Genomic DNA, 23,248 nt, shown 5'->3' on the forward strand with positions numbered 1-23,248 from the left:
TAGGTGAAAATTATTCATTTCCAACATGATGGAAATATAAAAATGCACATAAGAACAAGGAATGCAAAACACATATTTTTCCACCACAATAATCTAAAACATGCTAAAAAAGTTGTAGGAAGAAGTATGAAACTTGAACTCTTTACACCATGAACTCATACCATATTTTCACATGGACCCTCATTATAAAATCAAGTAAAAGAAATAAAAAAATAAACACAGGTTAATTAATTTTCCATTTTATCTGGACATACACATGTTCAAATATATACATCTATACATCCAAACCCTCACTCAAATGCGTTCGCCTCAATTTACATGTATACATTTTGCTGTCACCCATATTTCTATATCTTGTGAAAATGACCTCCTTATATTTCCTGTTACATTGTAGTAAATTTTGACCTTAACTCCTCATTTAACTTGTTCCATAATTTTACCCCATGAATTGAAACACAAAAGCTCTCTCTTGTTGTGCATATACTATGAATCGTAAGTAAGCCCTTAAGTTTCATCTCCTTGTTGTTCAAAACACATGCTCTATATGTGCTCATGTTGCCGCTTATTTGATGCCTTAAACATAGTTTGAGATCTTCCACCACATCTTCAAATTTAAGACTTTTAGATTTTAAGAATAATGAGTTTGTGTCCTCATATTTACCAACATTATGGATGATTGTAATGGCTCGTTTCTGTAGGACACTCAGTGATTGTAAAGAGGTCTTGTGATTAATCGCCCAAAACTCTGAACAATATGTTAAACATGTCAAAATCAGAGAGTTATATAGAATATTAAGGGATTTATTAGTAAGAATATGTTAAGCTTTAGACAGGACTGATATGCTTCTACATAGTTTATTCTGTAACTTGCAAAGGGCTGATATCAAGACCTTCAGCTTTAAAACACAAAATAACCCACATGTAAAATGAAGCTTCTGTCAACACTTTGTTAGAAGAAATCTATGTTTTCGGACGAACTGAAAACAACTTAAAGGAAGTGTAAAGTCATTTGAGAGACGCTGTGCCGCCATCAGATGATACAGCGGAACAAAAGCTATTCTAACACACGACCGTCAAGAGGAGTCCATGTATGGCGAACAAAGAGGAACTTTACAGGCGCACGCTTTCTATAGCGTACTGTGATTATTAGCAGTGATGTATTGGAATACACCTTATCTCCATGTTCTTTCAAACAGACTGTCCTGTTATTTGCCTTTGAGCAAAAAAAAAAAAAAAAGAAAGTTTAAGGCAGCAAACTAAAAACGTACACAGGAGTTGTTTATTCCTGGTTCTGCTCTGTGTTCATCACTCAGTCCTCCTGCTTCAGCAATATGATGGGCTGCAGAGCAAAACAAAGCAAAGGAATGTCTCCACATGTTTTCATATATGTGGCAGAAAAAGTAATGAAGGAAATAACACACATACCAAGGTGTTGAAATGTTCTCTGCACACAGCTTTACTCAGCCAGTAGATCAAGAAGAGCGCCATCATGCATTCAAACACCAGCAGAGTTACGATGATGCCATTAATTCCATGAGCTATCCTCAAATGATGCTAAATAATGTGGACAAACAAATACTTAGAATCCCAGAGCAACATTTGATAGAATGAAACACATTGATTTTGTGCTATACCTGGTCAAATAAATAATATGAATTAAACATGGTCACGGAGAAACCAAAAGCCACCAGTGACCAGAAGAAGCAGATGATGTTCAGGGAGAATGACAGTTTGGCCTGGAAAGGGGAATAAAGCTGAGTTAACATTCAGATTACGCAACACAAGATGCATCATAGGCTGTAAGGTTTTATATGAAGTTAAACCACCACATCATTTAGAAATATAATATAAATAGAATTGAAATGAATGCATTATTCTCATGGAAGCCGTGCCAAAAATAAACACTCTTCGTCTTTTCTCAGAGAAACTCCTCTTATGTTTTTTCATTGTAATTCATCTGACTTACCACATGCATGTTTGGACATTTCCCTGCAGCAAAGGTCACCATGCCAGAGATCAAGAACTAACAAAACAAAACATCACATTAATTGGGTGTAAATATAACAATTAAATATAATGGTTAAATATGTGTCCATTTCAAATATTTTTACCACAACACTTGGAAGAGTGAAAATGAAGATCCCCATTGACGGCAGAATCCACCCAAGAGCGAAAATAAACACACCAGCAATTGCTTGAGCTGCCTAATAAAATGATAATAATAATACGAATAAATAAGTAGAGAGAACAAAGGGAAATCTGCGTATTCTTTTGAGAGAGAAGCACATGCCTATAATTTAAATTACATAGGCAGTTTCATTCACAAAAGTCAGTGAAACTCACCCCCAGAGGTTTTGGCTTTCCTCGAACAACAAACACCTTGAAGTTGTCCCTGAACACACAGTGGAAGTTCTCCGGCATCAGCTGACCCTCCTGAATGTTCTTCAGGCTTCCGATTGGGATGGTGATGATCATTGACTCGTTGCAAATAAACGTCTTCCTCATTGTTCTGTAAAGTCATAAAAAGTTAATGCAGCTCATGTTGCTGATAGTGATCAGTTTCTAAAGTTTTCACTGATGCCAGCTTCACCTTTCCGTCGTTGCTTTGCTCGATCCAGACATGAAACTTGCAGCTGTGTCTCACTTGTCCGAAGAGGAAATGACCTCGAATGTTAATTCTCTTCTCTCGCTGACTCCCCACCTTCACGCAACACCCCCACCATCTCTCACAACCACATGAAGGTTTGCAACCAAGCAGACTTAGAAAAACATGCACTTTTAAAAGGTGAGACTGTTTGTGCAGCATGAGTTTATTTCTGCAGAGTGCTTCTTTTTCAGTGAGGGAAACATAAAAAAGTGCAGAGTTTGATTAAATTAAGCAATTTTGCAGAGAGGAGTGTCAGGTTGAGGAAGTTAAAGTAGGTAATGACCTCATGTGTGTTTTAGGGAAGTGAATACAATAAATGTCTGTAGAGTGACGCCTTGCTTGAGACAGAGAGAGAAATAGATTCTGCTTGAGTGAAACACGGTAAGTTGTACTTTAAAAATAATTTATTCTCCTAATGAAACGGCTGAGATTTCTTGAACAATGTTATATCACAAGCAGTTTACGAGTATGCGATATGTATCTTAGTTATTTGTTTGCAAGTGTAATTATGAAGCTATGTTGCAACTTTTGTGATAAAATATTGTAGCATCAGCACACTTCTTTTTTCTGGTTAAGAGTTGTTTTGCAGTTTTTAGTTTTTAGTTGTTTTTTTAATCAAAAATGAGCTGAATTAGTGTGTGAATTTTAAGCATTCTATTATCATAATAACCAAAGGCAACAATAATATAAATGTCTTCCCATTGTAAATTTTGTAAGAACTCCGAATGCAAAGACTAAATTCTCTTAGGATTAACCATATAAAAGCATTTATTATATCGACCTTAAATAACAGGAACTAGAAGGCCACCATTTCTTCACAGTTGCTGTTTTCTAAAATCATATGCAGTCCTTCTATGATCTAGAAATACATAAATTAGTCAAGTCTTCTTTTGCTTAAATTTGTCACACTGGAGTGCACAATACAGTGTGAATCAGAAAATGTTTGAAAAGTTTGTTGATTTTAATATTTCAGTTCAAACAGTGAAACTCTTATATAACATTGATTAAAAGTGCGCTATTTTTCATACGGTTCCTCAAATAGAGAAGGAACAAACTATGAAGACTAATAAAGAGTAAAAGAGCTGCGGGTGACATGCCTCTCCCCGACATCACTGATTGTGGAAACCCCACTCTGGATTCAAAGCATCGAGGATTCTGTAGATGTTTTGAACTCTTCTGACAGATTCTAGGGCATTGATTTCCTCCATTTTTTTTAAAGGTTTGTTGGCTCTAGTGGCCTCTATTTGAAAGTAGTTCAACAGGAAAGAGGGTAATGAATGAGGGGAAGAAATGCAGCAAACCTGTTACCACCGCCACGAGGACTAAGGCCTCAATACGTGGGTCGCCCCTGCACCTCCACAGCACCACGTCTGTTGACCGTTAAGATTGTGCAGGACGCAGCATATTTCCACCTTTTAAATAATTGTGTTTTTTAGTCACATTTTTCACTTTTTTTTAAATCTGTCGTAATATGTTTGATTATTTAAATACATTTCTAATGTTCTGTTTTACCCAAGGGTAAAGCAGAAGTTACATTCTAGAAGGACTACACTCTTTAACTTCGGTAAAGAGCAGCCTTATATGTACTTAAACTGCAGTTTTTCCGGACAATCTAACAACATCTTGAAGTTGTAATTGTCATATTTTGATAACACTGCTAAAGTGAAACAGAAGCACATAAATAGAGAAATTGGAGGCACCGCATGGCGTAGCGGTAGAGCGGACCCATTTATTTACAAAGGCTGTATGTAGTCTTTGACTAGGCCATCCTGCACATCTTCTCCTTTGCCCTTCCTGTCTGGCAACTGTCAAAAAAGTAAAAAAAAAAAAAAAAGAATAAATAAATAAAATAAAAACAACTTTTAAAAACAGCACAGTTAATATAGATAATTATGGGTTTATTTCTTTAGGTTAAAGAAGCACCATGGCCTCTGCTGATGTGGACATGGGCATCCACGAGGAAGATGTGCCATTGCAGCCAATGGGAAGGAGGCAACCTCCTCCTCTGCCGAGTCAGATCCGATATTACCAGGCTTCGGCGATGCTGCCGGAAGAAAAAGGTCACCTGCACGACCTGCTACAAAAACAACCGGCTGTGTTGGGGGTAAGAATGTAGAAAATAAGTAAAAAAAAAAAAAAAAAAAAGTCTTCTCTTTTTAAATTATAATCACACAGAAATGTCTGATACGACCATAATCAAATCTGGCAAAATCTGGAAATTTGATGATGTACCAACAACCTCATTCACACGAGGTGAATTTAACAAATAAGTTAAATCCTTAACGTGAACTACATATATTAAATAGACACTAAAGTTCACCAGCTTTACCTGTGAATTGTGCACCACCTGTTATCTGCTAAGTATTTAAAAAATAGAAAATTTTTCTGGACTCATGCTGGACCTCTGTGCGTTTCATCCAGTGCTGCGCGGGCATTGCAGGATTTTGAGCCGTCTGGAAAAGAGACATTTCCCGACGATTCTGTGGGAGAAAACAGATCAACTTTATAAGAAAATGATATAAAGAAAAGTAGGCTTTTGATATAAGCAATCATGTATCAACACATAATGTAGTAATAGTTAACAATTTGATAGTTTTGCTAATTTAAATGCAATAAAGCCAATAGCTTAATAACTCCTCAGTAACTTTTTTTTTTTTTTTTTTTTTAAATGCAATTACATGAGAAACGGTACAGTTACTGGTAAACAAATGATCACTATTCTCAACGTCTCAACATATTAAAAATAATTTATGTTCATTATTTTAATTTTATTCTTCCATGTATGGAATTATTCATGAAAATATCTAACGAATTACACAATATTCTGAATACATTTCTGTACAAAAATCCATCCAATACTTTATTTGAAGAAATAACGCAGCCTTATATGTACTTAAACAATTTTTTTGTAGTTAAGCATGTAACTACAAATACTTATGATGAACTACAGATATTATATATTATGAACTACATATAGTTCCTTTATTATAACTACATATCTTAAGGTAATATATGTAGTTCATAATAATACGGTGAGCATACACATGTTGAATCCTTATGTTGACGATGAAAAATAATTTACCCATTATTATATATGAACTGCAAGAAATAATTTTATTCTCACATTATCAGCTGAAGTAATGGCATAAGCCTTTAGCAGAGCTTTTTAATGTAATAACTTGATACATTACTGATATTGGTTCAAAATTACTATTACCTTGTTGGCAACCATTATATTATTGGCTGTTATTGCATTATTGGTTGTTATGAAAAATTTGAATAAAAAAAGAAAGAGGATGAGCTACGACTGTCAGAGTCTAAAAAAGAGAAGAAAACGTAAATAACTTTAGATGACTTACAGGATTCTGAGAAGTAAGTCTAAATGTAATATCCGATAGCGTCACACTCTATCATGCATGGTTAGGAGAGGAAGAAGAAAAAACAAAACCCGTAACCAAACGGCACCAAAACAAGCCTCAAAATTGTGAAAAGACCAAAATTTTATTTTAAATCGCAAGCCATAAGACTTTACTAAAGTGCAACTTTTACGATACTGTAATACACTCAGGAGGATCATTGATAGCTGCGGACATTTGAGCTACAAAAGCACAGAAATCTTAGTCAAAATTGTCAGCAAGATGGAAGAAACAGGTTAGAAAATAACCTGAAAAATGGGAAGGTTTATATAGCATAATTCATTTTGAAAATGTAGAACTTCTGCCAGTGAGGTGAACTTAGTTCATTGAATTCAACAGTCAAATGAGTGTCACAAACACCCACAGTCTGACAGCCAATACATCGCTTACCAGCAACAGCTGGAGGCTTAATTGTCCTACATATCAGAAGATGGTTTCTAGGACAACTTCATGAGATTTTCAGATGTGGTATGAAGGCGAGCTCGTTAGGAGGTATGAAGGAGAAGCCTTCAGTCTAAAATGCAGATCTTCTGTGCCTATTCAGAAGAAGAAGCACCAAGACATTGTTAAATAGTTCATCTGACAGTCAACAGTGAGATCAAGATTTAGGCTGAGATAACATGGCGGAGCGAAAACAGAGATGTTTTTCTATACTTCTGAGCAGCAGCAAGAGGAAGTTCTTGGGTTGAGTTATATTGAGTCTGATGCATGTGCAAAGACTGAAGTTTCACACATTTTTTAGTCCAGCACTCCACAAGCGCACAACTGCATTTGAGAAAAGAAAACTGTCGTGTTGTACAGTTCACTCAATTTTATTCTGCCACAAGAATCCATAGTTACTCTGGAGGGGCTGCAGAGATCTGTTTAGATAAATGATCTCTTTCTTTCAGCTGGAAAGAAAGAGATCATACGTGTGAAATCCTCTGGACATTACGGGAGAGTGACAAGAGAACAGCTATTGTTGACAGAAAGTCGTCAGAAGTCTATTTTGAAGTTACTACAAACCACAGCATGCTGTTGCCCCATCATGCTGTGGGGCAACAGCATGATATTGCCCCTCAGCAACATCATGCTGTAGTCCAATTCTATAACACAAACCTGTTCAATAGCTGAGAAACATGTTGAAATAATCCATATTTCAGTTTTTACTTTTGCACATTATGTGAATTTCCATTTGTATTTAAATCATTGATGACTTATTTCTAGTGAATCAAAAAAAAGGTTGTGAGAAATAAACTTCTTTATTTGTCCTTCAATAATTTGTTCTGCTTTCAAACATATTTATATCGATACATACTTCTCTGTTCATCGCATTTGTTTCTCGGGGTTTTTGCATTTCATTCTAATGAGCAGCTTGCTCCAGAACAACTTCATTTTCTCACCAGCAACTTCTGCAAACTTATTACCCCACCACTGTACAAAGAAGCGACATACATACATCTCAGACACTGATCAGCAGGTTGTTTTTTTCTTATCACCTCTTCATAAATATCACAAGGTTATTTTTTGCTTGCAAAATAATAGAGAATATTATTTTCCATTTCTTATTGTACATCTAACACACAACTCCTACTGCTTGCCTCAAAACTGCTAGTTCCTTAAATGCTGAGCATATTTCCACTGAAGAATGTTATAAATAGTATTACTTGCCGTTATCTACTTTATCTTCAATCTGACCTCATATAAGACTGCTTTGTGTGTTAGCTGACACTAACTTTCAACGTTTTCCTCTCAGTCTCTGCAGATAATGAGCGGCATCCTCAGTGTGGCAGTGGGTATACTCTTTGCTGCAACTCAGGAAATGCATCACTCCCTTTTCTCTCTTTTCAGAGTCTCACAGCTGACCGGAGCCCTTGTAAGTCATTGTTCCAACCAGAACTAAATCATAAAAAAAAATAAATAAATACATAAATATATATATAGCAATAAAAGAAAGTCTTACGTCTACATTCTCCTTCCCTACAGTTTGTAATAGCCGGACTTGTTTCCAACTTGTTGTTCAAATATCCAGCGTTGCTGATGGTGAGAGTTTGACAACTTTTTTAAGCAACAGTAGTTATCTAAAAAAAAAAAAAAAAACAACAAAAAACTATGCATTACTTTTTGTCATCGCAGGTGTCAATTGCAGTTAACTGCGGCTGCATTGTTGTAGCCGTTATTGGTGCAGTTCTGATCAGTGTCGACCTGGCTCGGTGGAATGAACAAAATGAGCCATTTCTGAGAGTGAGAATAACACCAACACTGATTCCAATAGATTTATCAGCAGAATCTCATGGATATTTCCATTGTGACAGTGTTGCATATTAATGATGTTTTTTGTTTGTGACAGATTGAAGTGATGGGGCTGTGCGTGTTGGGACTGGAGGTTTTCCTCTCTGCAATCCTCTGCTTCTGGTTCATCAAAGAGAAAAATGCTAAATGATCAAACTGCTTGCATTGTTTAAATTATTCGTGTTTCAGTGAAGCTATTTGTGCACAGGGAACTGTGGAACTGCGTGCTTTTAGACGAGACAGTGACACCTTTTATGCTTTCATGTGTGGCTTTGACTCTGTTGCCAGTGCTAGAGCAAAAGCCCCTGCAGCGCAGCCCGGGCTGCGGTCTGCGTTTTATGTTTTGACATGGACTGCAAAACGCAAAAGCAGCGGTAACCAAGCGTCAGTTTCCCTGTGAGAGCATAAACCACATTTTAACTCTGCATCTCTTTTGAGTAACGGTAATATCGGGTCTCCTTTTGCATTGTGTCTGTACGCAGAGGGCTCTGTGTGGTTTTGCGTTCACACTCCAGCAGTGGAAATATTTGTGTCACTTGCTCTGAGGCATATTCACACTTCTGTCTTCATTAGCCAAAAAAAATGAAAATAAAAAGCTTCAGCTGCAATCTTTAATGTGTTGGATGAATAAACGCGGAAACAGCTTTAAACGTTTTATTAATCTGTACAAACGTGTAACTCAAAAGTCACGGGAAAACAATGCGGCACTGTCTGAAAGTGTCTTCTACTTTATTTGCAAAATACATCCTACAATATAAACACATAACTATCTCATTGAATCAAATGTACAGACCTTTGACGTACCATGACACGGACATATAGAAACTTAACATCATGTGTTAGTCTAAGTGATTTACAGTATTATCATAAAATGCTATTTTTTAATAAAAGTCTTAGTGCTCCAAAAATCAAGTCGTTCTTATTTTCATCTTCTTTTTGCTCTTGTGTGAAATTTGCTGTATGACTTGAAAACTTCACAACTGCAAAAAAAAAAAAAGAGAGAGAGAGAGAGAGAGACAGATAAGAAACATTAATAGCTTCAATGACTATACATCAAAAATACAGACGACGCAGCAGTAAAACATCAACTTAAGTGAACATGCAACGCTGGACATGCTAAACAAGGACAAAGCAGAGATTTTGGAAGGGAAATATCCTGTCAAGGTAATGTGATGTGTGAGTGTCGCTATAATAAGCTTCATTTGAGGTTGTGCATAAAAAAGTATTAGTTGCATAACATTATTATTAATGAAAGTAATAATCATAAAGCTTTCTCCTATAGAGATAAGTACTAGTTTCTGTGTTACTGTGCAACAATAAACAGCTAAAGACAATTCTGGAGAATAATAATAGATTTGTGTTTTACTTTATATTCATTTAAATGGAAAACGGTGTGCACTTGTAAGGCGTTTTATCTTGTCTCCAAAGCGTTTTCACTACATTCAGGAATTCTCAAATTTTCACTCACAAACTCCTGCCTTTTGAACCTCCTTCAGTCCGCTTAATCTCTTTATTACTGCTCTTTACTTTTGATTTAAATACTATTTTAGAAAGATCTAGTTGCTTGCATTCACATTTGAATTTTCCTTTAGTTTATAAGTGTGTAATTTGTATAAAATACTCTAAAACTAACTAAAACTGAAAATAAGAATCATGTCAAAAAGTGCATGGAATATTTTTTATTTGTAAGGAGATCAAGGATGAAAATAAAATGTAAAAAAAATAAAAATGTAAAAAAATACATATACACCCTAACATAATATAAATATATGCCTAAACAGTAAGAAGAAATTATGAATTAATACAACAAAATAAAAATAAATATAACGATATTTGTGTTTTCAAATCAGGGCAAAGACAGAGAAGTTGACTATTTTAAAAAAAATACATATATTGTTCTTTTCATTCCTACAGCAGTCGGTTGAAGAGGTTGAATGATTTTATTCAAAAACAATACATTTATATGCACTGCAAGCCCATAAAACACAGATGCACAGCAGCATGCGTGTGTTCCAACATGCAGAACACGAGCTTCTTTCGTGGGCTGTGTTTTCCTCCTGATGTTGGCTCCACAGAGAAAAACAGAAGAATGAGGCAACAGAAAGCCAGAAGCTTACAGGATCACAGGATCAGAGTCTACTGAATTCATCTGTACACACCATCATGCAGCATGAACATCGACAGCAACGAAAAAGAAAACACTTTTACTTAGATTAGTATTCAGGTCAGGAGTTAATGTGGTTGGAAAGAGAACAATAAAAAATGTCCACTGCTGTGACTGAGGTTACTTACAGGGCTAAACCCCACCAGTCAGACTACTGTGGAGAGGCCGACCGCTACATGAGTGGCTGCTCTCTGGTAAAAGCAGAACAGCAGCGTAAATAGAAGTGGTGTGAGAATCTAAAGCCTCAAGGAGAATCTGAAGCCCCAATCTGAACCTCCGGGAGGAAAATGTATTTACAGTAGAGCTAGTTCTTTTAATAACAACCCAAAACTGTGAGTATATGCTTGTCAAATAATTAACAATAATAATAACAACAACAACAATAATTATATATTAATAATTATTATTGCAATTATTATTAGTATTAGTAGTCAAAACGACAATAACTGGATCCAATTCTCGCTTTTAAAGTCCTTTGTAGTTTGCTACAATCAGTCCTTGAAAAAAAAAAGGAACAATTCAACAACATCAGTAAAAGCCTCAGTTTAAAATGCCTGAATATGATAACGGTGTGTGACCTTAGTTACAGGTTAAAAAGAAGGAACATTGAAGCTTTTTTATGGGGGTCACATATTTAAAACTGTTTAAATCTGAGTCATACTCTGGCTGTTATCAGTGGCTGCATCCAAACAATGTTATCTTTAGGCTTGTTAAATGTTAAAATACTAAAAACTATCCTCTGTTCTTTCTTCTGACTTTTTTTGTGTGGCTCTTAAAAGCAAAGTTTCTTCCAGAAAACACAAATGGCCAAAAATCGATGACATGACTTGCAGTGTCATTTAACTGTTTGCTCTTCTGCAAACTCTGTATTTTCATTCTGTTAATTTTCATAGAATGCTACAGAAAGTACAAAAATAAAGAGCATGAATGTGTGGCAAAATTTCCCATGTATTTACAAACTTACCTAATTTATCCTCCTCTTACTGTAAAGATTTACGCGAAATGTTGGATCAACACTTTCATCAAACTGTATTCCACTTCAGCAGAGATTTGCAGAGCAGATTGCGACTGCTCAGGCTCCACATTGTGGTGTTAGTTTTGCCAAAAATGAGCAAATAATGTTACATAAGCTTTTCATTATCTTTCAGTAACACTTGTTCAAAATCCAAAAGAGAAGTAAAATTGGACACATTTTAAATATCAGATATTCCTAAAACTCAGTAAGCAATTTTTCCCTCTAAGCTTCATGTAGGTTTTGCAGCTCTAGACAAATTTTATTTTGTAGCACCAGGGGCAAAAATGTTTTTTGGACTGGAGCAAGTCAGAAGACATGACCCCCAACTAAAGAGCGCCATTGGAAAAAAAATCCCTAGAGAAATGTGGTGCATTTGCAAACTCTCATTTCAGAGAAAAAGGCCTTAAAATAACAATCAGTCAGACACTTACTGCTGTGATGAACTTGGTGCCCTGCGGCTGGAGGTCTTCATCTTTGAGGAACATCGGCGTGGAGGCGATGGAGGGAGGAGGCATGGAGGAGCAGAGGAAACCAGGTGACTCGTTGTTGTTGTTGAACGTCTCCATGATGACGCTGGGAGGTCCAGGGATGGTGAGGCTGCTCAACCCTGTTACGCTGTCACTGGAGTTGCACTGGGAGGAGGACGTCTCTGAGCTTTCAGTGACTGGCACAGAAACACAGAGAGTAGATTATTCAAGAATGAAAGTATAAAATATTTGAAAAGTTTTCATTTTTCACACGGACTGCGGTGGCGCTAAAGCTTCAGCATGAGTTTGCCTTTGGCGGCTCCTAGTGGCAGCACCAAAGAAGACACTTTGGAGAACAAAACTCTGAAAAACATTATTATGTTTTTATATACTGTCAATTTTTCAGCAAAATTCTTTGAGAGTTAAAAAAAAAGAGAGAAGAAAAAGTCAATTGGAAACGATAATGAAAAAAGAGCACTGTAATAAAATCTGACTTTGGACTATTTTATCTAAACATTCAAATCAAGTTGCCACTGACTCATGGAGGGCCTGCTGCTCACGACGTCCTGCTCCAGCTCGTCCTCCTCTATGCAGTCATACGGCCACAGGGCGAAGGACGCCACGCTGCCCATGGGGTACAGATGTGGGTGAGGGTGGGACGGCGAGGAGTACAGATGGAGGTTGAGGGAGCCCAGCAGGGAGGAGGACGACTGGCTGCTGGAGGAGGAGGTGCTGCTGTTGGAGATGGTGGAGTGGGGCCTCTTAAACGCAGCGCAGTGCTCGAACGACGACACCGCGATGGACGCCCGCGTCCGACACTCTGTGGGTGGAAAAGAGGACACACACGACGCCTGAATTGAAAAGGCATTGAAAAGTAATTTTTGAAGATACTTTTAAGTGTTTAAATTTTCTGATTTTTGATGCAGCGGTTCTGTAGAGTCTGATCAGAAAGTTTGTCCAGTAGCTCGCCAGAGAGTAACTGGCTGTTGATAACATTAATTCTCAAACGTTTGATTTGTTTGACATATTTACACATTTTCTTTACATATTCACTTTGACTGGCTGAAAATGAAGATATCTGAATGAGTCTAATAAGACTGATAGTGTGGATAAAATGTTGACCACTCACACCGCATCTACAGAACCTACAGAAATCTAAACCGCACCTTTAAGGCTTCAAAGGAAAAGGGAGTAAAATCAGATTAAAAGAGCACAGCTCACCTGTCCCCTTCATGATGTAGTCAATGGCTCTATCACTGATGGCTGCATCACTGGGCTTAATGTCCATGAAAGGTTTATTACCAATGCCCATGGAAACCATCTCCTTCATACGCAGCTCTACAGTGAATAAAAACACAAACAAAACAAAAATGTACTATTATTTTCACCTGAGTAGAATCAGGTTACAGTCACAGGAATTCAAAATTATTTTTTGAGACTTCTGTATGAAAGTTAAAATAAGCTCCAAGATTATTATTGATCTTAGCACAAGAAATAGGAAAGGATGAAATGAATCCATGTCAGATGGAAGAAAATTGATACTGGAAGAATAACTTGGATCCAGTTCAAAATAAAGTATAGAAATATAATACAATGATATGTTTTGAATTATCATCCTGCTGAACAACCAAATGAAGACCCATTTTTCTTTTTTTCTGGTAGAGGTCACGAGAGGTCATGCAATCCATAAGGAATATATCAGTTAAAAGTCACTTAACATTGTATTTTTTTGTTCCCTTTTCGACATTTATTTTAGTTGTTATGTGAATTGTTCATATTTATTATTGTCTGGATGAAATAATAAATAAAACAGTAAGAAAAAGCTTAGATCCGCAGCATGACACATCCTCTGCCATGCATAGCAGTGACATGAGATGCGTTGTTTCACTCTGAGCCTTATTGGAGGGTGTGTTGCAGAAAGAATTTGACAATATTGCACATGAAGAGTTCAGTAAAACATGTTTTCAGTTTGTGATGGTAGGACAGAAAAAGCTTTTTTCACATCTTTGTCATAGGTGGCAACAAATCCACTGTCTTCTCCTAACATTGTCTTGTCATAGTGAACAACTTCGCAATATTTTTTATTTGTTTCTAGTAAATCAGCATAAAAATAGTCACAGATTTTATGTGCCGTATAGACACATTTTAAACACTTTTTGTTTTTGACTTTTTAACCCACCTCTGTTTCTGAGGGCCTGCCTCCAGAGGATCTTCCCAATAATAGCCGTCCACACTGCCTTGACCTCAGCCGAGCTGGCCTGGAGTATAAACGTGTCCTGGGACTTCCTCCGACGGAACCAGATCTCAAAGCGAAGGCCGCTGTCACCAACATTTTCCGTCATACCTATTTCTGCTGTCTGCACAGGAAGACACAGAAAAGTTTAACTCAAGTCAGCAAACAACAGCAGAAATACATTTGACAATCCCTGAAATCTTACTTTGTAGGACTGCTTGTAGATGTAAATGTCGTATCCTCCCTCTATTTTCTTGGTCTTGCTGAAGAGGATGAGGTCCTCGAACAAGAAGACGTGGCGAAGGTATTTCCTGCGTCCACACCAAACGATGAACTCATCCTGGCAGCGGAGCTGACCCTGCTCCTTCAGGTTCACCTGGAGAGGAAACATGGCCGCTCACATGCGTCACAGGGAACAATGCAGTTCCTCATAGGGTGAAAACAAGATGACTTCCATTTCAGAAAATAGCTCTGATGACCCCTGAGTCACCTCAGTTTTTGAGATGCGATCTAATTCCCCGGGTACTCACATCGCAGCCACGAATTGCATCCATCGCTAGCAGGTCGTTCCCGTGGCGAAGCTGAAACCTCACCATCTCCTCAGCGGTGCGAAGGTCACTCAGCTCCTGCTCCTGAGAGTAGCTGCACTCCTTTATCAGATCTTTGAGCAGCAGAGCGTATTTGCTCATCCTCTGAATGGGCTTCAGCAGATAGGACGCCAAATCCATCTTGTCTCCCAGCTCCAGCTGCTTATTCTAGACAAACAGATAGAGGAAGGCAGTTTAAACTTTTTTTTTTTCATCAACAGGTTTCTTTACGGCATGGTGATGTGACCTGTGGCTCAACTCTGGGGCCATGAGAAATGTGACCAGAGCTGTTTTAAACTCACCTTAAAGAACTCATGGCCATGGCTGCTGAGCAGAGCGTCTGACTGCGGCTTATTCTTGCTGTACAGAGCGTACATTCCAAACTGATCCTCCTGCACCCAACGGGAGTCAGTTACCACAACGTCTACATCACAGAGCAAGCTGTCATTACAGCGGACAAACACATTAAAAGGCCAAGACCTCAGAGTATGCCTGGAGGCACATGAATTACAGAGAAATTAGAAACTATTTCTAATTATGTACTTAAATCCAGTGATGCCTTCAGCAGAATGTTAAAAAGTAAGAATAAAAACACAGAACTTATACATTTTTATTATTAATTACAACTAAAAAGTAAAAGAATTACAGAAAGAAAAAATAATGGAAAAAATAAAACCTGAAAAATATTGGAAAAATGTGAAACTGAGATAAGGATAAACAATTGGGCAGAAAAAAAACATGCAAATAAAATGTGGGAATTAAAATAAAAATAGATAATAAAAAATGAAATAAGGATCATTTTTAACAAAGAACATGAAATACAGATTCAATGAATTTGAAAGATAAAAATCAAGTACATAAACTGAAATAATGAAAATATAATTTAATTACATTTTTATATTTCAACCTCTTTCAATTATATATGACATATTCCTTTAAAATGTTCTTATTCATAAGTGATATATATTAATCTTTTTGCTTATTCACTAGTAGCATAGTATGCTGGTGTATTTTGACAGATTTCAGCTTTCAGTTGTCGATACGTTTATTTTCTAAAATTTTTCATCTATTTCAAGATGATTTATGATTGATTTATTTCTCATTCTCATTCAGTGCACTTTTACAGAGACCTCCACTTACATGTCGCAGGAAACAGCTGCTGATGCTCAGCGGAGAGTGAGCGCTGGCCTCCAGCTCCTTCAGGAAGTACTGGCTGTGGAAGTCCCACAGTTTTTCCAGGTTCCCAAAAATGATGCTGCGTTTCCCTCGCAGGTCCTGCGGCAAGTCAAGACGCTCCATCTCGGGGAAATAGTGCTCAATGATGTAGCTGAGAGAGCGAACGTACTCCCTCTCTGTGGAAATCATTTCATCCATGATGTGCTGAACTTTACTGGGAAACACAAAGATGTGAATGATAAGCACATATTGCAACTTACTGTGTTAATGTGAAGTTATTGCCAGAATAACTGGGTTATACCGTCACCTGCTCTGTTTCTTGCCATCTCCTTCACCGTGTCTGTCGTGTGTCCTTGAAGGTGTGGACATGCTGCGGCTGCGTCCCAGAGCGGGACTGGTCACATCGGGCCTCAGCAGCTTCTTCTCTGCCGACACATTGTTGGCAACCTCCAAGCCCTTGATGTAGACCCCCGTGTAGCCGTGAATGTGGCTGACGTCTGAGTGGCTGCCGTCCCTCGGGGTCAGCTCGTAGCTCATGGTCTTCTTCATGATCTTCTTCATCGGATGCTTTCGAAGCCGAGTGGCTTTGGAGTACACTGGCTCAGAGTGGCAGGAGACGGTCGAGTCGATGGTGCAGTCGCTGTCCGTGTCATCGAGAGTGCATGAGCTCTGCCCCAGCTTGTTTTCGCTGTCCACGGCGAACGTGAAGTGCGTTGGAGATGAGATGGAGCCGCAGGGGCTCCTCGAAAAAGGTTCAGCAGAGAGACTCTTGCTGTCCTCAAATGTAAGGGAGTTAATAGCTCCAGGTAAGTGCAGACATCCATTAGCTCCGGTAAGTTCTGGGGGCGCCACACAGCTTTCTGCAGCCGGTAAGGAATCGCCCGTGCCGACAGTGCTGCTCGGGTTCTGGTCTGACATCGAGGCTCGAGCCAACATCGCTTCCAGCTGCTGTTTGGTCTGCTGGCATTTGTGCCACATGGAGTTCCACTGCTGCAGCTGCTGGGGGCACTGCAGCGAGAGCACCATGTTGTTGAGAGTGCTGAAGTTGTCCATGGAGAATTTAGATGCTTCCGTGCAGTAATCCTGCAGGATTTTCACCACAGACGGTGAAAATGTCTGATCGGGGCCGTCCAAACTCAGCTGGTGGAAATAATCCTGACAGTGCTCTATCCACTGCTGTGCCTAAACATGTGAGGGAAAACATTTCACTTGTAGACCAAAAGCATAAGCTGAATGTTGCATTTTGGGTTTATTCAAATTACTAGTGGCTGATATTGATTTGATAATCTGAAACATCTATCTGTGACAAAAAATAAGGAAAAATCAAGAAAAAATTCTGCATACTTTTCACACCAATGCATAGTGAATTAAATATGAATATATTTTCTTAAAATTGTATGTCTAGAAAAAAAAATACTAACATCTCACTTGATTTTAGGCAGAATCTGAAAATGATTTCTGAAACTCACCGAGTCATAGAACTCGTTCAGGTTTGCCAGGACTTCTAACTTAGCCTTCCTCTCCTGTATTCTGCTCAAGATGGACCCCAGACGTTGTTTAAAGTTGCAAGCAGCCGATTCTGGAAGGGAGATGGGATTCTGTTTCAGGAGCCTCGTCTGGAACTGTCAAAAAAATAGAATATATGAGAATGACGTGTCTCAGAACAGCCTGTAAGAGATAGTTTGGATTTTTCAGGTGGGCTTTCTATGAAAAGACTCGAGTAGTCAGTATACTACATGCAACAGGCAACAGAATTGGAAAATTGGTAAAAAAAAAAAAAAAATTGTATGGAAGTGTTAAGCTAAAGGCCTCTGAATGGGACGAAAACTGGAATAGGTTTTAGCCTTTAAGTGTTTATTTTCCTTTTCAAGGTAATACTGTACTCCTCATGTCTACTACAACATGGTTCAACAAAACCATGGAGAGGTAATTTCTTTCTTTATTTATTTTTTTTATTTTATTTACCTCTGACTCCTCCAGAAACTGCTCCAAACTCTCCCTCATCTCTTTTATTTTGTCTGTAGACAAAGTTAAAGTTTCCAGAGGTAGAAGATGCTTCTCTGCCTCTACGTTAAACCAGCGCTTTATCTAGAAAAAAAAAACACATTGTTCATCCAAGTACTGTAGTTTTGTCGTCCACATCACACATTATATAAGGGTCTGGTGGAAAGGGATGTTTGATTCTGAACCCACCTGCTGTGTTTGCTCCTCAAACTTGTGAAGCTCCAGCAGATCCTCCAACTCTTTCTGCGACTTGTTGGACAGGATTACCAGTTTGTGAACCTCTTCATCTACTTGGTTATAGAGTGCATTCAACATCTCAATTGCATCTCTGAAAAGCAAAATCGCTAGAGTTGGTCATTTACATTTTCACGTCACGGGTCCCGAGCTGTCGTCTAATTGTACCTGTAGTTTTCATTCTCACACGCCTCCTCCTTCCTGATGCGAGCGAGAACGGTTCCTCCTTCCAGACGCAGTCTGTTCAGACGGGTGTCGTCCAGTACACTCTTCATGAGATGCCTCTGCTGTTCCAACACCTCAGACACCTCCTGAGTGGCAAATGAACGCATTTCACAAAGGATCGGTCAGAACGTTTTAACATTTACTGATACAAATACAAACCTCTCTACATTTTGTTGGGATTTTATCAGATAGACTTACACAAAGTTGTTTGTAAGAGTGAAGCAATGGGGGGAGGAGGGGAAACATGGTTGTCAGTTATTTACTAATAAAAATCTGACAAGTGTGGTGTGCATTTTTCATTGAGCTGCTATGAATCAATACTTTGTAAAACCACCCGTTTAGATGCAAAAACTGGGAATACTTTAGAAAGGCACTGTGTATTAAATAATAAAGGCTAAGAAAAAAACATCAGACACCCAAATTTGTTCCTACAGGGATCTCCCAGATGTTTCACAGGCACACAAAGCTTTGTATTGTATCCAAGTGAGTGCATTACCTGAGAGGTCTTGAGGTCTTCAGAAACACTCAGAGTCCTGATGGACTCCTGGAGGAAGCTGATGGCTGCACTGCAGCTGCTGGCAAAGGGCTCAATTTTCTGCAGGGAACAGAAAAGAAAACAAACCGAGACAGCCGTGGATTAATAGCACTACCACAGTCAAAACGAAACTTGAAACCAGTCGTGCATCAACAAGCTCGCAGGCTTTTCCCCATAATTGCTTGCAACATTACGATGATCTTCCTTCATATTTTTATTTGCAATAAAAAACTAAATAATGCTAACAACCAAAAAGAAAACAGTTTTTTTAAAGCTTCTTGAGCCTTGTAAAACCGGGTTAACATATGTATTTACGATTCTAGCAACAGAAAAGGTGCCTGCGTCAGACGCACTTCTCTGAAGCCGATCCAGTGGTTGTGGTCGTAATGATAGGTGCCCTCCAGGTCTCGTGTCAGCTGGGTTTGGTCGATGTGCTTCAGCAGTGCCTTCAGGGATGAAAGCGTCTCAATCTTTGGAGGGAAAACAAAAACAAAAGTCAAGAGCACCCTGCTAGTCTTGCCTCTGAGGAAGAGCCGATTTAAATGCCTGCAGGTCAATTCCTGCATGCAGCTAATCCCAGTCATCAGATCATGTAGTGAAAAGGTGAATGAGGAACAAGCAGATATCTTTCAGTCGTATAAATAAGTAAAACAGTTAGACGTCACTTTTACCTGTACGCCAATATCCCTGTCCAGTTTGGCTGCTCCATCTTTGTCCACCAAGAACAGGATTGAATAAAGTGCATTTGGTACTAAAGCCTGAGAAAATCAAGGAAAAACTCCAATTGAAAACAGTGCATTATAGTCCCATATAAGTTTCTCACAATGAGAGAAAAAAGAAGACAATCTTACATCACATAGAGAAAAGCCTAACCATAACATGATGATATGTATCGTTTGGCTTTAGCAGCCAACCAGCTCTGAGCTGGTGGTTAAAAACAGACAAGTAAAGACAGGCCTTGGTGCGAGAGCCCTGAGGTCAGACATTTTTTTAAAATATGCCTTGGAAGAGCAGGCACTATACTCTTTAAGGTGTGGCTCCTCAAAAAAAAAGCAAACAAAAAAAAACACAAAACAAAAACACAAACCACGTCGGAGTCCGAGAGGCAGAACAATTGCAACCGTGTAAAGAATGAGACATATCATAGCCCTGCTGCGGAGACATAACATTACAGAGTTTTTCAGCAAGGCGGAGAGAAAAAAAAAAAAGCCGTTGGGCGTGTTGGAGGGTAATTACATACTTTCCACAGCGGGCTCACCTGAAATTCAAACAGAGATGACAACAGAGTTGGGACAGGCTGCTGTCTTCTGCTGTCTATTATAACAGCCAGACCTTGATCACGCCTTTCTTTCCTACAACCAGAGAGTTATGGTTAGTGTGCTGCTGCCTTGATCCAGCACATGATTGCATGCAGTTACGCAGAAATTAATACTCTCTATTCTAAGGGAGCAAACCCCCTTTATATGTGCTTATCTTGTACTGGGTTTAGAGACATTTTATGTTTGCTTGACTAACATCAAAGACATGCACCATGTTCTCTGTGTGGAGGAATTCTGAATGTAGGTATTATACACATCTCCTTTTATGAACAAAATGTTCAAATATGCTGCTTGAAGGAACCAGTTTGTACAGATTGTGAAATGACAAGATCACTTATGTTCATCATTTGTAGTTACTATTCCAATTTGGTTGTGTTTAATGGTGCATAATCCTGAACACGTGACACATACCTCAGAGTTGAGTGGTAGTAGCCCAGTAAACACGTTACATCGCTGACTCTGCATGTGTCAAGCGCCCACACCTCGGCTCTGGTGCACACCTGAAGCACTGGTCTCCCTCCACGGTCTCGGTTTCCTGGAACACACAAAATGCATCTCAGCGCATTTCATTGGGATTTCATGTGATTACAGTGATTTTTCAAAATAACTGTGACACATTTGTGCATCCAACCTCCTTTATCCTGATGCTACGAATTCAATTGCATTTAACTAGTCCGTAGAGTTCCCCTATATGTCATTTAACCTAAAAAAGCTGTTCTGTGAAGGTCTTAAGGGTTTGTGAGACAACATTAGTGAACAAATAGCACCATGAAGGCAAAGGAAAACACAAGACAAGTCATAAAAATACAGGGTTAGGTAAGCAAAATATGTTAAATTTGATCAGCTAAAGAGAACGCTGCACATCCCATGGATTATATCCTCCCTGTGGTGAAACATGTTGGTGGTAGCATCATGCTGTGGGAAGGATTTCCTCATATGGGACTTAGAGCCTGATCTGAATCGACAGGAAGATAGATGGATAGATGGAGCTAAATACGAGAATGTTATTAAACCTACTAGAAGCTGTGAAATCCAGCTTGCAGTGGTAATTGCAGAGAAATGTTTGTGTTAGGGGTTGAACACAAGGGCATGCCACCATTTATAGATTTTTATTTGTAAAAAATGTAAATTAACATTTCCCATCTTGCTTATAATTATGCAATATTTTTAATTTACTGCAAGAAATCACAATAAAATCCTTTGAAGTTTTAAAGCAGTATAATATTTCCAGTGTCTTCCTCTTGTTTTGTCATCTGTAGCACATAGCAGCACAGATAGCAACATGAAAGGTTTTTTGGGTTTTTTCTTTTTCATTGAACATGCCATTCATTGCATTTGAAAGCAGCCAGCAGTTCCAGATTAAGTTGTGATGTTGACCGGCCCAGAGTCCAGTACATCCAAGAGAAGGCTTCGACTTTGAAAATCCGGTCTTACGTTTGAAAATCCGGTCTTACGTTCAAAAACCTGAACAATATAGATTTTATGTGCAACAATAGTACATGCAGATTGTTATGCCCTGTAAGTCCCAAAAGCTATTTGGGAATAACTTTATTGGTGCTCAGTAATAAACATAATTTGAGAAAACAGAGTATTTTCACTTGCTAGTCGTCACAAAGTGCCAACAAGCATGATTTTAAATTAATTCCTATTATTGTCTGTTACATGTTGATGCTTCACTAATTTAAATGATTTCAAATACAGGCCTTATTTCTTAATGACTAATTGGTTAAATAATGTATTGAATTAAAAATGCTCAGGTGTTGGACCACATAAAAACAGAAAAATTGAAAGAAAATTTCTAAAAGGCTTTCAGAAAGAACAAAAGAACAGAAATGAAAAAAATTAAAGAAATCCCAACTAATAAAGTCAAATTAATTCAAAGAAATACAAGTTGGCATTTGAACAGCACCGTGCATGTGAGACGAGCTCAGAGTTTCCTACCTGCTAAGATCACAGCCCTTGAGGTGAGCAGCTCTTGATTGATTTCTGACATCAGTTTGGGAAAGGCCGGATTAAAATCACAGGAAGATTTCTGAGCGGAACCTGGACTTAGGGTAATCCCATTTTCAGCTTTGGGACTGTGTGGTTCTTCAACACTTGTTTTGTGCCGTCTGGTGTCACTGCTAATGCTGTCAGTACGTTGACCTGTAGAGATAAGTAAAAACGGTGAGCACAGCTCTGATAGGTTCCTCAGACAGGTTTTACCAGGGTTGAACTATAGGACTGAATTAGAGGCTTCCCTTTTTACTGTCCCTCGTACCAAGGAAGAAGTGGTTATTTGTGGAGAATTAGATGTTATCTATCTGTGAGTTCACTCTAAGTCATCAATGACACCAGATGTGTGGTTTTTCTGAGTCACAGGTGAGTCTGGTGTTGTTAGACTTTCGTATTTTCACCTCCGCCTGTTCAACCCGGAGGCTCTGTTTACAGGAGTGATAGTCTAACATTCCCAAATGATTCCACAAATCACAGCTTTAATTCATTTCTTTAGGGAAACAGACTACTAACACATTCCTGATTGTCTTACTAAATGGATACTGACATCAAAACTCAAGAATTGTTGGTGAGAAATAAGTTAATCAGTACTAAAACAAATACATTAAATTATACATTATTATAGTTAAGCAATCCTGTTGTTTTAACACACGTGACTCGAGTTCTCCGATGTTGGCGTGTAAATTTAATTTAATTAGCAAAACTAAGTGAATCTACTGATTCATTTCATGTTTAATGTTTTTTTGGGTTTTTTTCATACATTTTATTAGCAACACATCAGGCATCACACAGTCTCTGAAAAACCCCCTTTCCTTTTCTTTTGGTGTCAGACGACTACTTTGTGATTGGCTGAAAATGTAACCTTTGGAGAGGTTGTAAGTAGGAAGTTCAGAGGGAACTCAGAAGTGCTGCACAGCAAGAGAAAACTCTGGTCACTGTGGATTTTTGAGTGTACAATAT

General features: G+C 38.3%; 3 protein-coding genes across 4 annotated transcripts in view; 1 reads left to right on the forward strand and 2 right to left on the reverse strand.

The window, feature by feature from the left end:
- Nucleotides 1-2,800, reverse strand: LOC129371296 (uncharacterized). Its single transcript, XM_055047839.1, has 7 exons — nt 2,591-2,800; nt 2,344-2,509; nt 2,112-2,204; nt 1,967-2,023; nt 1,635-1,736; nt 1,426-1,554; nt 1-1,339 (listed from the first exon to the last, which is right to left on the reverse strand). The coding sequence occupies exons 1-7, from the start codon at nt 2,620-2,622 to the stop codon at nt 1,310-1,312; spliced, it is 609 nt and encodes a 202-aa protein (XP_054903814.1). The 5' UTR covers nt 2,623-2,800; the 3' UTR covers nt 1-1,309.
- si:ch211-269k10.4 (uncharacterized protein LOC100150242 homolog) lies at nt 2,755-9,343 on the forward strand. The gene is made up of 6 exons (XM_055047840.1): nt 2,755-3,028; nt 4,558-4,751; nt 7,799-7,918; nt 8,029-8,085; nt 8,179-8,286; nt 8,393-9,343. The coding sequence occupies exons 2-6, from the start codon at nt 4,572-4,574 to the stop codon at nt 8,483-8,485; spliced, it is 558 nt and encodes a 185-aa protein (XP_054903815.1). The 5' UTR covers nt 2,755-3,028; nt 4,558-4,571; the 3' UTR covers nt 8,486-9,343.
- The window catches only part of zgc:158766 (uncharacterized protein LOC100009641 homolog), a 22,894-nt gene continuing 8,620 nt past the window's right edge, over nt 8,975-23,248 (reverse strand). The window contains exons 4-24 of one of the 2 annotated variants that reach the window (XM_055047837.1): nt 22,235-22,438; nt 20,705-20,828; nt 20,233-20,326; nt 19,646-19,732; nt 19,328-19,444; nt 18,936-19,034; nt 18,383-18,525; nt 18,170-18,308; nt 17,942-18,064; nt 17,446-17,598; nt 16,284-17,158; nt 15,941-16,190; nt 15,103-15,192; nt 14,744-14,968; nt 14,419-14,589; nt 14,160-14,337; nt 13,202-13,318; nt 12,519-12,800; nt 11,945-12,177; nt 10,627-10,689; nt 8,975-9,314 (exon numbers count right to left, since the gene is read on the reverse strand). In XM_055047837.1, coding sequence (XP_054903812.1) covers nt 10,645-10,689; nt 11,945-12,177; nt 12,519-12,800; nt 13,202-13,318; nt 14,160-14,337; nt 14,419-14,589; nt 14,744-14,968; nt 15,103-15,192; nt 15,941-16,190; nt 16,284-17,158; nt 17,446-17,598; nt 17,942-18,064; nt 18,170-18,308; nt 18,383-18,525; nt 18,936-19,034; nt 19,328-19,444; nt 19,646-19,732; nt 20,233-20,326; nt 20,705-20,828; nt 22,235-22,438 — 3,749 coding nt within the window. In that variant the 3' untranslated portion in view covers nt 8,975-9,314; nt 10,627-10,644. The remainder of the gene's footprint in view (nt 9,315-10,626; nt 10,690-11,944; nt 12,178-12,518; nt 12,801-13,201; nt 13,319-14,159; nt 14,338-14,418; nt 14,590-14,743; nt 14,969-15,102; nt 15,193-15,940; nt 16,191-16,283; nt 17,159-17,445; nt 17,599-17,941; nt 18,065-18,169; nt 18,309-18,382; nt 18,526-18,935; nt 19,035-19,327; nt 19,445-19,645; nt 19,733-20,232; nt 20,327-20,704; nt 20,829-22,234; nt 22,439-23,248) is intronic. The other variant, XM_055047838.1, reaches the window with a different exon arrangement.

This window comes from Poeciliopsis prolifica, unplaced genomic scaffold (assembly GCF_027474105.1).
Source record: "Poeciliopsis prolifica strain line A6 unplaced genomic scaffold, Auburn_PproV2 SCAFFOLD026, whole genome shotgun sequence".
NCBI classification, from domain to species: Eukaryota; Metazoa; Chordata; class Actinopteri; order Cyprinodontiformes; family Poeciliidae; genus Poeciliopsis; species Poeciliopsis prolifica.